Source organism: Mustela nivalis (genome assembly GCF_964662115.1).
Source record: "Mustela nivalis genome assembly, chromosome: 16".
Lineage (NCBI taxonomy): Eukaryota > Metazoa > Chordata > Mammalia > Carnivora > Mustelidae > Mustela > Mustela nivalis.
Genome location: NC_139035.1, coordinates 63216718 through 63231065, shown reverse-complemented (window position 1 = coordinate 63231065; position 14348 = coordinate 63216718). Strand labels below are relative to the sequence as shown.

Below are 14348 nucleotides of genomic sequence, written 5' to 3'. Positions count from 1 at the left end.
TGAAAGTGGAGAGCTAGGACAGGGGGTGCAGAGGTTGAAAAGTGCAGAACCGCAAGCTCGGCAGTTGGATGGTCTGGAAAGGGGATGAGGGATAGAGAGGAGTGTGTCCTAGGTCTTGGGCTCGTCGGGTAGATGATAGTGCAGATCACTGAAATGGAGGATGGAGGTAAACTCACTTGCCCCAGGTCATTCTGCTCCTGAGAGGTAGAGGCAGAACTGGAGCCCAAGTGGTCTGGCTCAGGGTCTGTGCAATTGGTCAGGCTACTAGATTTCCTCTAAAAGAATGTGCAGATGTGCTCCTTGATCTCCAGGATTCTGTCTAATTGGGGAGTTAACATATTTACAAAAATAAATAACAGTGACCGTGAGAACTGTTAATACGTTAATAATGAGTTAATAATACGTATAGTTAATAATACGTATAGTGAGTTAATGAGTACGTATAGTGCCCTTACAGAAGCTGTTACTATATAGAAATGGAAATTAATAATAGTAAATAATAGCTAACATTGAAGTTCTTGCTGTGTGGCACTGTTGTGTTTAAGTGCATTATCTTATTTAATCATTACACTGGCTCTGAGAATAGGTACTATTGTTGTCTTCATTTTATAGATGAGAACATTAAGACACAGAGGACTCATTTACCCCAAGGCACACAGCTATGTTATTAGACAAAGTAGGCATTGAATAAATGTTTGATACGTAGTTTGAAGTCTTTGAAGAAAGTTGAAAAGGAAGAATGCCTGTCACACTCGGTGAGTCATACAGAGTCAGAAGTATTCAGCATTGAATCTAGCCGTGTTCCATTAAGGGGGATTACCTGTAAGGTAAGGACATACCATTAAGGGTGGACACACCGTTAAGGTGTGTCGTATCTGAGAGGATTCTGAGCATGCTGCAATGGATAAATAGTCTTATGGTTTTCCTTTTTGACTGCCCTTTTGTCCTTTTCATACTAGGGGCAGTAGTTCCTGTGTTCAGCTGCTAACTGTTTAAGGCCCAGAACAGTGCTTTGCAATGCGTTCTGTGATTCCTGAGCATCTAGCGGGCCAGTGTTTAGCAAGTCACCACAAGAGTTTTTTGTTTTCTTGAACATGTTATAATAGAAGTTTCTCCCTATTCTGTCTTGAACCCTGGCATGCCTAGAATATTTAGAGGATCCTAGAGTTAGATGCTACTGGGTAATTTGAGGATAGTTGGGCACCATGGGATGTTCATCATAGAAAGCAGGAGGCAGCAGTGGCCTGGTAGGACTGGGAGCCACTTGGGTACACAGACCCGGCCTCTGTGTTGCCCCATCTCCCTCCCTCCATGAGGCAGTTCTCTCAGCAAGGAGGCGGTGATAACTACACAATGGACAGTACAGACTTGGGTTACTTTTCTAAATTAGTTTTAAGAAATAGTGCAAAGCCATTTGCGTGTGTTAACGGCAGCTAGAAGTATGATCCTTTCTTTGAAATGTTTAATTCTTTACTTTTACCACCTCCTCTGCTCTTTGGAATAATCCCAAAGTTCACTGAGCAGCGTTTCATTTTGGGATCTTTTTTTTTTTTTTTAAAGATTTTATTTATTTATTTGACAGAGAGAGATCACAAATAGGCAGAGAGGCAGGCAGAGAGAGAGGAGGAGGAGGCAGGCTCCCTGCCAAGCAGAGAGCCCTATGCGGGACTTGATCCCAGGACCCTGAGATCATGACCTGAGCCGAAGGCAGAGGCTTAACCCACTGAGCCACCCAGGCGCCCCCGTTTTGGGATCTTTACCGAGAAGATGTGGAATAATGCTCTTCTCAGAATATTGGTTTAATTCAGTGGTTCCCACACTCCAGACTGTGGACCCCAGGGTATGGGTGGTGGGAATAGTAGCCTTTGGCATTTTGCAAGGCCTCTGCAAACCCCCATACTGACAGGTATTTTCTGTAGCCTGAATAATTTGATTTATATCTTTTTGTACTCCTATTTAAAAAATTTTTGTGGCTGTAGTTCAGATTAGTAAACTACAGATTTATTTTAAATTGTTAATAGGTTTTAGTTGTGGTTGTTTTTTAAAGTAATGTGGGGCTCGAACTCATGACTCTGAGATCAAGACATGAGCCGAGATCAAGAGTCTCAGCCTGACAGAGCCACCCAGGTGCCCCTGTTACTAAGTTCTTTTTTTAAAAGATTTTATTTATTTATTTGACAGAGAGAGATCACAAGTAGGCAGAGAGGCAGGCAGAGAGAGAGAGGGAAGCAGGCTCCCCACTGAACAGAGAGCCCGATGCAGGACTCGATCCCAGGACCCTGAGATCATGACTTGAGCTGAAGGCAGAGGCTTTAACCCACCCAGCCACCCAGGTGCCCCTGTTACTAAGTTCTTAATAGCCTTTTCTCATCATGTATTTTTTCAGTCCTGAAACTGAAAGAACAGCCATGATCATCTTGGGTGACCATGATACTTTTTGATATTAAAGAAGAGTGGTCACTTGGTTTAAGGTTTACATAATGATGAATGTGTCTTCTTCTAGTACCAGATTGTACTTTCTTTTTTTTTTTTTTTTTAAGATTTTATTTGAGGGGGCGCCTGGGTGGCTCAGTGGGTTAAAGCTTCTGCTTTTGGCTCAGGTCATGATCCCAGGGTCCTGGGATCAAGCCCCGCATTGGGCTCTCTGCTCAGCAGAAGGCCTGCTTCCTTCTCTCTCTCTCCCTCCCTGCCTCTCTGCCTACTCTCTCTCTGTCAAATAAATAAAATCTTAAAAAAAAAATTTATTTATTTGAGAGAGTATGGCAGTGTGCAAGCGAGTGGGGGAGGAGCAGTGCAGGAGAAAATCTTAAGCAGACTCCCTCCTGAGCTTGGTACTGTACCCTGAGATCATGACCTGAGCCGAAATCAAGAGTCGAGCGCTTAACCAGCTGAGCCACCCAGCATCCCCTGGACTGTAATTTCTTTTTTTTTCTTTTTTATTTCTTTTCAGTCTTCCAGAATTTATTGTTTATGCACCACACCCAGTGCTCCATGCAATCCGTGCCCTCCATAATACCCACCACCAGGCTCACCCGACCCCCCCCCCATCCCCTCCCCTCCAAAACTCTCAGTTTGTTTCTCAGAGTCCACAGTCTCTCATGCTTCGTCTCCCCACTCCGATTTCCCCCAAACTCCCTTCTCCTCTCCATCTCCCAGTGTCCTCCATGTTATTCCTTATGCTCCACAAGTAAGTGAAACCATATGATAATTGACTCTCTCTGCTTGACTTACTTCACTCAGCATCATCTCTTCCAGTCCCGTACATGTTGATACAAAAGTTGGGTGTTCATCCTTTCTGATGGAGGCATAATACTCCATTGTATATATGGACCATATCTTCTTTATCCATTTGTCCACTGAAGGGCATCTTGGTTCTCTCCACAGTTTGTTGACTGTGGCCATTGTTGCTATGAACGCTGGGTTACAGATGGCCCTTCTTTTCACTACATTTGTATCTTTGGGATAAATACCCAGTAGGCAATTGCAGGGTCATAGGGAAGCTCTATTTTTAATTTCTTAAGGAATCTCCACACTGTTCTCCAAAGTGGCTGCACCAACTTGCATTCCCACCAGCAGTGTAAGAGGGTTCCCCTTTCTCCACATCCTCTCCAACACACGTTGTTTCCTGTCTTGTTGATTTTGGCCATTCTAACTGGTGTCAGGTGGTATCTCAATGTGGTTTTGATTTGAATCTCCCTGATGGCTAATGATGATGAACATTTTTTCACACATCTGTTAGCCATTTGTATTAGACTATAATTTCTTAATAATAAGTGTTATTAAGAAACCTTACACCTGGTCATGAGCTTTTTATTTTATATTTTTATTTGAATATTTGACTTAAGCATATTTATATCTTCTTATGAGTCATCCCCTCATTTAAATGTTTTTATTTCATAAAAGAAGTTTTTCCGTGGGAAAAAAGATAAAAATGTTTAGAGATCACTTTTGTCCAAATAAATTACACATATTAAAAATCTATGAAGTTATTTTTTTATGTGGGATAAAATGCTGTTAACTAAACTCTAGTTTTAGTGTGCTTTTTGGGGCCATGTGAAACATAAAGACTTTGATTTTATAGAAGTGACCTTTTTTTTTTTAAAAGCTAAGACAGGTGTTCTTAACAAACAGGTGTTTCAAAGTATTATTTAGGTTTTTAGTTTTTCTTGATCCTTTGAAATACCAAGCTGAATTTTATGTGGGTCGTGTTACACTGGCTGAAAGTAGAATGCTTTTTTTTTCCTGCCTTGAAGAAGAATTATAAATATTTATGTAATTGTAGTTGCTGGTTACTGTAGTACCTTTTTTTGCTGGATAGGCCCAAGCAGCTGTGGATGTTGGGGGAGGCTTTCAGCACCTTGTAAAATTGGCCAGATCTGAAAGGAAGCATTCAGTAGGCAAGTGAGATTTCTAAAAGACCGGAGTTCTGAGTCATGGGAGTCTTCTGTAGGTTAATGATACTAAGTCTCCTCAGATTAGTGTAATTTAAAAAATAATGTTAAATGTGAAGATTTAAGAAAAAGATTTAGAGACCATTTTGTGTGTGTAGGGGGAGTTGCTATTATCTACAAATAATTTTAAGTTACAGATTTGTCTCCTGTGCTTGTTCACTGTGAACTCACTTCAAATGGTTTTAATGTTTGTTTGTTTGTTTGTTTGAAGATTTTCTTTCTTTATTTGACACAGAAAGAGAGATCACAAGTAGGTAGAGGAGCAGGCAGCGAGAGGGGGAAGCAGGCTTCCCGCTGAGCAGAGAGCCTTATGTGGGGCTCGATCCCAGGACCCTGAGATTATGACCAGAACCAAAGACAGAGGCTTAATCCACTGAGCCACCCAGGTGCCCTCAGTGTTTTTTTAATAAGGACATTGTGAACAACTTCATAAAAAAATGTATATTTTTAATTGAAGTAGGATTAACATAGCGTTGCTAGTTTCGGGTGTACAGTGTAATGACTGAACATTTCTGCTCGTGACTTAGTGCTCATCGCGGTAAGTGTCACTCTTCATCCGCTTCGTTTCAGCTGCCCACCTCCCTGCTGGCAACCACCAGTTCTCTTTAAAAGTCTGGGTTTTGGTTTTTTAAATTTTTTGTTTCTCTTTTTTTAGAGACAGAGTATGACTGGGCAGTGGGGCAAGGGCAGCAGAAGGAGAGGGAGAGAGAGAATCCCAGGCAGGCTCCACACCCAACTTGGAGCCTGACACAGAGCTCGTTCTCAGGACCCTGAGATTACAGCTCCAGCTGAGAGCAAGAGTCTGACGCTTAGATGACTCAGCCGCCTAGGTGTCTCTGGAGTCTGTTTTTATTGTTGTTTGTCCCTTTTCTCTGTTCATTTGTTTCTTAAATTCCACATATGTTTGTCTTTCTTGGACTTCTTTCACTTAGCAGAATAGTGTCTAGATCCTTCCATGTTTTTGCAGATGACAAGATCTCATCTTTTTTACAACGAAATAGTATTCCATTGCTTATATAGGCCACCTGTTCTTTATCTATTCATCACTTCGTGGATACTTGGGATGCATCAGTGGGATGCATCCCACTTGGCTTTGGGAGATATTACTGCAAGTTTTAACATTTTTGATATTTGTAGTCCCTGGGCTGCCACATATTGAGTCACTGAATCTCCATTTGTATATTTTTGGTGCTGTATTTCTAAATCCTGTTAATTTAAAATATGTGGCTCTCAGTGTTCAGGATAAAAGATTCATTAGTTATAATATGAAAAATACTTCTTGGCACTCATAAATTTCAGTGGTTAATAGAGATATCTATGTGTAACTCAGCAAGTTTGGCATGAAAATAGTTGAGAAAAAATATGGACATACATTGTTCATGATAACTTCATAGGAAACAAATGTAGTTGGTTTCATTAAAAACAAAACATCAGAAGTCACTGTGCGTGTGTGCTGCTGTTGGTTATGTTTTAATTGGTGGTTTTAAATGCCCTCCGTGTCCTCCTCCTCTTGTATCCACAGAAGAGACCTAAATGTTAAACACTGTCCTTTGTCGCAGTGGTCACGCACACTCTGACTCCTGTCCTGTTTCCTCCACCGCAGGTCCGACCGTCGTGCTTTCTCAGCCTGCGGTTGTACAGCTTCAGGCTCCGGGAGTCCTGCCCTCTTCTGCCCCAGTCCTTGCTGTCGCCGGGGGAGCCACACAACTACCTAATCACATGGTGAATGTGGTGCCGGCCCCTGCGGCAAACAGCCCAGTGAATGGAAAACTTGCAGTGACTAAACCTGTCCTACCAAGTACCATGAGGAGCGTGGGCTCGGATGTGAGTGGGGCAACTCTGTGCTTTATCATGCCTGGCTGAAAACACAACAAGGACAAAACCACACTGTTTTGTTTTTGTTGCCTTGTTTTTGCTTTGTGGAGTTTTTATCATCGTGCCTTGGCAAATTAGCATGTCAGAATCTAAGTGATAAGGTTTTAGAAAGTCTGAAGTTGTTTGATGAAAAGTGATGTTTGCATACTTTCCTCTGTAACTCCTTCTTTGAAGCTCTCCTCACATTCTGCAAGGTCCTCCCCAACCCAGTCACACACTAGTATTTTCCAAGACTCTTTCATGTCTCCTGATTGAAATGTTTTTGGCAGTTCCCAGATAAGAGCCTGTAGACTATTTTTTTGGTCAAGATTTACATTTACCTTCTCTCTTGATTTATTGAAGGGTTTTCACCACTGCAAAATGATGACTTGCTACTCTTAGGAGTTCTCTTAATGATTAGTTGGTATTTTCCCATCTTTGCAAATCCTCAGATTTTCTAGCCCATTTTAGGTTTATTGATTTATTTTTTTAATAATTTACAAATCACAGAAAGTTTCCTAAGACCTGTCTTCCTCAAAGCCAGTTATAGCATTTGCCAGCTAACTTTTGCTTTCTTTAAAAATGATACAAAAATATCTCATGTATTAAGTAGTAATTGAACATTATAGGCTTAAAGTTTAACGAAGTTAAAGTCAAATAATCACTTTGACAGTGGATTCTCCTAAACTATTAGTGGGAAGGCAAACCCATATGTGTTTTCTTTAAAATAAAAGTAGAATAAAAGTAGATATTCTTGGTTGTTAATATTACTACTCTACCTTTTCTTTAGGTATTGCAAAATACTTTTAAAATTTTGTGCCTTATTACAATCTGTTATACCATGATTTATTAACTAGCATGTTAGTAGCCCAGTAGTGAAATTGCTCCGTTGTTACATAAACACAACTAAGTAATGTCCATTCAGCAGGATTTTTTTTTTTTTTTTTAAAGATTTTATTTATTTATTTGACAGAGAGAAATCACAAGTAGTCAGAGAGGCAGGCAGAGAGAGAGAGAGGGAAGCAGGCTCCCTGCTGAGCAGAGAGCCCGATGCGGGACTCGATCCCAGGACCCTGAGATCATGACCTGAGCCGAAGGCAGCGGCTTAACCACTGAGCCACCCAGGCGCCCATTCAGCAGTATTTTTAAAGACCCATAACAAAGGAATATTATCTGATGAAAGCAGAACATTAAAGATCTCCAATCATTCCTATAGTTTCTGTAGGTTTTGAAAACTGTGTGTGTCCAGACATGGAAGAAAATTTAGTATCGAACGAGAATACACATGGATGGTACAGGATTAGCCTTGACTGTTAAAGTTCGTTTATTTTGAGGACTGGAGAAGGTTAAGCATAGTGGTTATGGCATAATAGGCACTAAAACACAGTATGGGCTTCAGTTGAGGATGAAATCATACGATGCTGGGATTTGCTTAAAATACTCTGGGGCAGGGGGCAAGGAGCACAGGATGGAGGAAACAAGATTGGCAAAATGTTGATGATCATTAAAGTCGGGTGTAATCTTTCTCTCCTTTTGGTGTGTGGGAAAATTTCCACAATAAGTAAATAACAACAAAAGTCCAAAAATATCCTGTGCTATTTTCGACTAAAAAGTTATACAGCCAATAAAAGAAAGAGTATGTTTTTCACAGGAGACTGATATAGCTAAGAATGATGAAAGAGAGTATTTTTTTAAATGATCCTTTTAAATTTCCTTTTAATGTTCTTTAAGTTATGAATTTGAATATTTGTTCTGTGATACTCCCAAACGCAACTGGCTATAGAAAATATTCAAAGTTGTCTTTTTATTTTTAAAGATTCCTCTGTTTATCTGAGAGAGCGAGAATGTGCATGCTGATACAGTGGAGAGGGGCAGAGGGAGAGGGAGAGGGAGACTATCAAATGGACTCCCCACCAAGCACGGAGCCTGACGTAGGGCTCGATTCCACCACCCTGAGATTATGACTTAAGACGAAATCGAGAGTCGGGAGTTCGACCCAGGAACCCCTCAAAGTTGTCTTTATATCATGTAGGACATTTAAAATATTTATTATGAAATATCTTAGACATGAAAAAAGGTAAAGACTAAATTAGAACTTAAAAAAATATAGATCGACAGTATGTCACAGTTGTTAAATTATTCACATAGTGTTAGTTTGTATTCTTGGCTTTCTAACATCTGATTGTGGGACAGTCCAGAGACATGTGGCTAGGATAGGGAAGATGTCTTGAAACGATGTTCTAGTAGAGGGATCGTTTAAGGGTTGGAATGACTCCATGAACCAGAAGAGAACACTGAGCATAGGTCTGGAGCTGATTCCAGGACGTGAAGGTTGATGTGTAGAAAACAAGATGATTGTTCTGGGTTGTTCCAGAGGACTCAGCTAGAATAGGTGCAGATACATTATAGAAAGGTTTTGTCTCATCCTAAAATTCTTTGATCTTGTCATTGCATTTAAAAACAGGAGGAGGGGGACCCCTGGGTGGTTCAGTTGGTTAAGCATCTGCCTTCAGCTCAGGTTATGATCACAGGGCCCTGGGATTGAATCCTGTATGGGGCTCCCTGCTCAGCAGGGAGCCTGCTTCTCCCTCTGCTTCCCACTCATCCTGCTTGTGTTGTCTCTTTCTCTCTGACAAATAAGTAAAATCTTAAAAAAAAAAAAAAAAGGCATAAGGAAGCCTTTTTTTTTCTTCTAGGCTAATATCTGAATAATGAGCGTCTGTAATATTGGCACTCATCATTGTATTCTACAGACCCATTTTGTAATCTCTGAACATTTCAATTAATTATTTGTTGAACAGACATTTGCCATAAGTTCCTTGGTGTGAAAGAACATTTTTTTTTAAAGATTTTATTTATTTATTTATTTGACAGAGAGATCAAAGTAGGCAGAGAGGCAGGCAGAGAGAGAGGAAGGGAAGCAGGCTCCCTGCTGAGCAGAGAGCCTGATGTGGGGCTCAATCCCAGTACCTGGGATCATGACCCAAGCTGAAGGCAGAGGCTTTAACCCACTGAGTCACCCAGGGGCCCTGAAAGAACATGTTTGTTCTGCTCTTGCATCAGTAAATTATTCTGAGAAAGTCTCAGTCAACATTGAACTGGGGGATGTGTGAGATGCAAAAGTATAGGCCTGACAGACATCATCTTTTTTTTTTTTTTAACCAATATTTATTGGTTACCATTGTTATTACTTTCCAGAGTTTAGAGCTGACAGTATTTCACGTACTGTGTGTCTAGTGCAAGAGACTTAAAGGTGATTAGAGTAAATTTCTAGTCAAGCTGCATTAAGGTTTTGTGCTTATTTTCCCTGGCCAGCACATCAGGAAGTGAGCCAGGTCTTTTCAGTATGAGTTCTCTGGTCGAGGTTTTGACTTAATGTTTATTTCAAGTAAAGAAACATCAGTCTGTCCTATCAGCTGGCCAAGCCGCTCAGGAACCCAAAGAAAATTTGTTCCAGAAGGGCTGCAGGAAACTTTGATCTGCTGGTATAGTCTCCTGTGTTAAAACTAGGTTGACCTTAATAGTGCACATGTTTGTTAGACTCAAGTCCTATTAAATTATGATAAATTTGAAGTAGTATAAATTCTGGATTCAAAATGGCCAAAAAGAAAAATTTTTCATTATGTGCTTTTTGTGCTTTTGAATCAAAAGCCTGGTGAAAAAGCTGTAATTCAGCAGAAGAAAGCATATCAGTCTTTCGGGGCTTTATAATGCTGACATGGCTTCTTTTTCCTACCTTTTTTGTTCTTTCATTTGGCTAGTTTCACTCTCTAGAGGCCTGCTACTGCCCTGAGTAGCGTTTTTTGCATACCAGATTCTGCAGACTGCATTCGGTGCCACATTTTCTGTTATGAAACAGTTTGCCTGGTTCAAATTATAATCTCACTCTTCCTGTCTTTTGCTGGTAAATCTGTTCTGTTTAACTCTTGGAAAATTTACCTAAGTTTTCAAGAAATATGGTTGGTTTTTGGCTCTGATTGTGATGGAAAAAATGAACATGGTGTCTCATTTCAGTGTAGAAATTCTCTTATTTCTCAGTAAAAGGCAATCTTAGAACTGCAAAGTTGCCTTCATAGGAGAGGGTGCGTATCTTTCTTTAAAGAGCTATTGAATGTTGTCAGACATCAAACCACGGACTTGAACGTAGGCAGACTATTTGTTTATTTATTTTTTTAAAGATTTTGTTTATTTATTTAACAGAGAGAGAGAGAGAGAGAGAGAGAGACCACAAGTAGGCAGGAAGGCAGATGGAGGTGGAGGGGGAAGCAGGCTTCCCGCTGAGCAGAAAGCCCAATGTGGGGCTCTATCCTAGGACCCTGAGATCATGACCTGAGCCAAAGGCAGAGGCTTTAACCCAGTGAGCCGCCCAGGCACCCCTAGGCAGAGTATTTGGATCTGCATTGCTATAACTACTACTCTGTACCCATCATAATTCCATAAAGTTCATGAAACATTATGGCCCCGGTTTTAGGGCTGTGGAGGTACATTGTTATTGTTATTTTGGGGGGATAAAAGACCAGGGGAAAACAAGTGGGGAAATGATATTCTACGTCCTCTGCGGCGGACCAAGGTGGAGCCCAAACCCTTAATGGAAGTCGGTAGGTGGTGACAACGGAAAGAACATGGTCAGGAGCTGGGTCAGAATTAGAAATACCAGATGGGAGGCTGGTCAGGGCTACAAGGTTTGCACAGGAGGCCTCCGGCCTTCCTCTCAGTCCATGCACCCCATTAAGCATCTTACAAACCCTTTATTCTTGCACTGTTCTGATTCTTTATTTAATGACCTCGATCCCTCCCAACCCAGTCCCTAGCCCTTGGGAGTCCCTGTCCTGGTCACTAAAGCCACCATGAGAAGCTGGGGGCCGGGGGGTCCCTTTCCACCTGCCTGCAGGTGTTGGAAATAGTGTGAAGGGGATTCCTTTGGCAGACCGAACGGAACCGTGTTTATTTCTTTTCTCTGGAGACAGTGTTAGTTCAGCTCAAGATTTCAGGTATTGTTAGTACTTTGAACGTGGAGGTGATTTGATCTGGGACCAGACGGGGCCAGTACACACAGTGTTCCTTTGTGGCTGTGCAGGAGGGCTGAGTTTTGGGAGTCTAGCACTTCTCCAGTGAGCAAGTTTCCTCATTGTCCAGAGGAAGACATTACCTCATCTCACAAGGTTTTTTGCTGGAAACACAGCCCTGAGAAAGGGCCTGGGTAAAGAGCGGTTAGGGCCTTGTATTCTTGGCATGCCCAGGAAGATGTATAGCAGCAGGACTCCCAAGAGACCCCTGGAGAAGTATCTTTAAAGAAAAATATGCATCTAAAATAATCCGTTTACAGTGCAAAGCAATGCACAGAAACCCTTAGAAAGATGGAGAGTGCCTGCGTTCTCTTTCGGGAGAAAAAAAAAAAAAAAGCATTGTCTCTAATGACACTTAAGCTGCTTATTTTATCTGTAACACCCAAGAGTAAGTCCTCTGTTAGGTCCAAGTAGGAGCTGAATATCCATCCTCAAATGATGTGGCCAGCCTAGATCTAAGAAGATGAAGAATGAATAGATACTTTTCAGTGACTGAATTCTTTAATAACAAAGACATTGAGATCGTGCTGTTTCTTTAGGCTTTTAAAGTAGAGGAATCCATCAGAATCAGTTCAGCAGAAAGGATTTGGAGGACTCAAAAGCTATCCAGATTTTAGTAAAATATTACTTCTGTGCTGATTACTTTTCTGGCTTTGCTGCTACCAGGGACTGTGCAAATCAAAGAAAAACGTGCTTTGTTAAATACTTGTAGTTTCTCTTTGGGGCTTTAAAAAATTTATCTTGAATAAGGACTTTGGCAAGTAATTTCATTTGTGGTTACAGTAGCTTTGGAAAGGGAAGTGAGCAGAAGGTGGTTTTACTCCCCCTCTAGGTTCTGTTGTATTAGGTTAGATTTCTGTCCCGGCACCTGGAGCATTCTTTGTTCTGTATTTTTCAGTTTAGCAGCTTGATAAAGTTAATAAATAATTATTCTTAAAGGGATCCTGATTTTTTTTTTTTTAAAGATTTTATTTATCTGACAGAGACAGACACAGCGAGAGAGGGAACACAAGCAAGGAGAGTAGGAGAGGGAGAAGCAGGCTTCCCGCAGAGCAGGGAGCCCAGGGAGCCGGATGCAGGGCTCAGTCCCGGGACCCAGGGATCATGAACTGAGCCGAAGGCAGACGCTCAATGCCTGAGCCACTCAGGCGCCCCGGGATCCTGATTTCTATCTTCATAAATAATTAACACTTAATTCTCTTTTCTCTGATTTCCCTTCCTGCATCCTGTCCCTGAGGACAGTCCTTCCATGTCACAGATGACTATAGCCACTTGGTCCCCCTGCCCAGAAGCAGTCATTGTCACTCATTTTTTGTGCCTCTGTCCTGAGACAGTTCCTTAATGTGATTTGAGTTTTAGCCATTTACCTATTCTGCAGAAGTGGTAACGAGCATGTTCGTTCTGTCCTGCACCTCGCTTTTCTCATTAGGTATATCTTAGGTAACTCTCTGGATCAGTACATGAACATTTTTCTTTTTTCTTTAATAGTTACGGGGTAGTCTGTTTCATGCAGGCATCATAATTACTTAAGACTTTTGAAGTTTTTTTCTTTGTAAGCATTCCTCCATCGAGTAACTTGGTACTTAACTTAATGTTGTTTATGTGCAAGGATATCTGTAGGAGACATTTCAGGACTGTACTAAGAGAGTCAGAGGGTAGGTAGTTTTTCAATATTGATAAATATAGTTAAATGGGCCACCATTGGGGTAGTAGTTTTGATTCATCCTTCCACTTTGAGTGTGTGAGAGTGTCTGTCATCGGGCTGCTCAGAGCTGTCTATGGGCGGTGTCTCCACAGAGAGTGCCCCTTTTCCTTACGTCACCCCTTTCCTTGCATAATCATTTATAATACTGGGTATGTGCATTTTTGTGGAGAGAGAGTCTGTAGCTTCCCGGGTAATTTTTTTAGTAGCTTGTTGAGATAAAATTCACACACCATTGAGTTCTGAAATTTAGTGGTTTTCAGTATATTCACAGAGTCGTGCTGCCATCACTGCTATCTAATTCCAGAATGTTCTCATCACCCTAAAAAGAAGCTCCGTACCCATTAGTAGTCATTCCTATTCTGATCTTTTCCCCAGCCCCTGGCAACCAGTAGTCTGCATTCTGTTTGTATGGGATTGCCTATTCTGGACATTTCATGTCAGTAGAATTATCCAGAGTGGCCGTTTGTGTATGACTTCTGTTACTTAGCACAGTGTTTTTCAAGGTCCATTCAAACCATAACGTGTATCAGTACTTACTCCTTTTTTTTTTTTTTTTTAAAGATTTTATTTATTTATTTGACAGGCAGAGATCACAAGCAGGTAGAGAGGCAGGCAGAGAGAGAGGAGGAAACAGGCTCCCTGCTGAGCAGAGAGCCTGATGTGGGACTCGATCCCAGGACCCTGAGATCATGACCTGAGCCGAAGGCAGAGGCTTAATCCTCTGAGCCACCCAGGCGCCCAGTACTTACTCCTTTTTATTGCCGAATGATTTTCCATTGTTTGGCTGGATGACATTTTGGATTATCCGTTTACCAGTTAATGGGGATTGGATGATGTCCACTTTTCGGCTATACTGCTTTGAACATTCTTGTGTAAGTTTTCATAGTCTTTTTGAAACCCTTTTTAATGTAGAGAGTATTTATACATCAGTGAGAAAAATGCAAGTTAACCCAACAAATAGGACAAAATATATGAATAGATAATTCACAAAAGAGAATGGCAGGTTTTTCAGGAAGGTATCAGTGGCTCTGTATTCTTGACCGGGTATGCCCTCTGAAAGATTACTATTTTAAAATATGTGAAAGAATATTAATTATTAATAGAAGAGAACTTTTGACTGGTTAAAGAGAGCTATTCAGGGATTAAGTGTCATGGTTAATATTTTCTGTGGCTCTTATCTCCCCTTGCTATTATGGGTTCTAAAGAAAAGTATCTGTATTTTTTTTTTTTTTAAAGATTTTATTTATTTGACAGAGAGCACAAGTAGGCAGA

At 41.0% G+C, this 14348-nt stretch overlaps 1 protein-coding gene across 4 annotated transcripts in view; it reads left to right on the top strand.

The window, feature by feature from the left end:
- ATF6 (activating transcription factor 6) overlaps window positions 1–14348 on the top strand; it is a 209569-nt gene that overhangs the window by 30064 nt on the left and 165157 nt on the right. For all 4 annotated transcript variants that reach the window (XM_082704208.1, XM_082704205.1, XM_082704207.1 and 1 more), the window contains one exon: window positions 6055–6275. In XM_082704208.1, the coding sequence (XP_082560334.1) occupies window positions 6055–6275 (221 nt within the window). The remainder of the gene's footprint in view (window positions 1–6054; window positions 6276–14348) is intronic.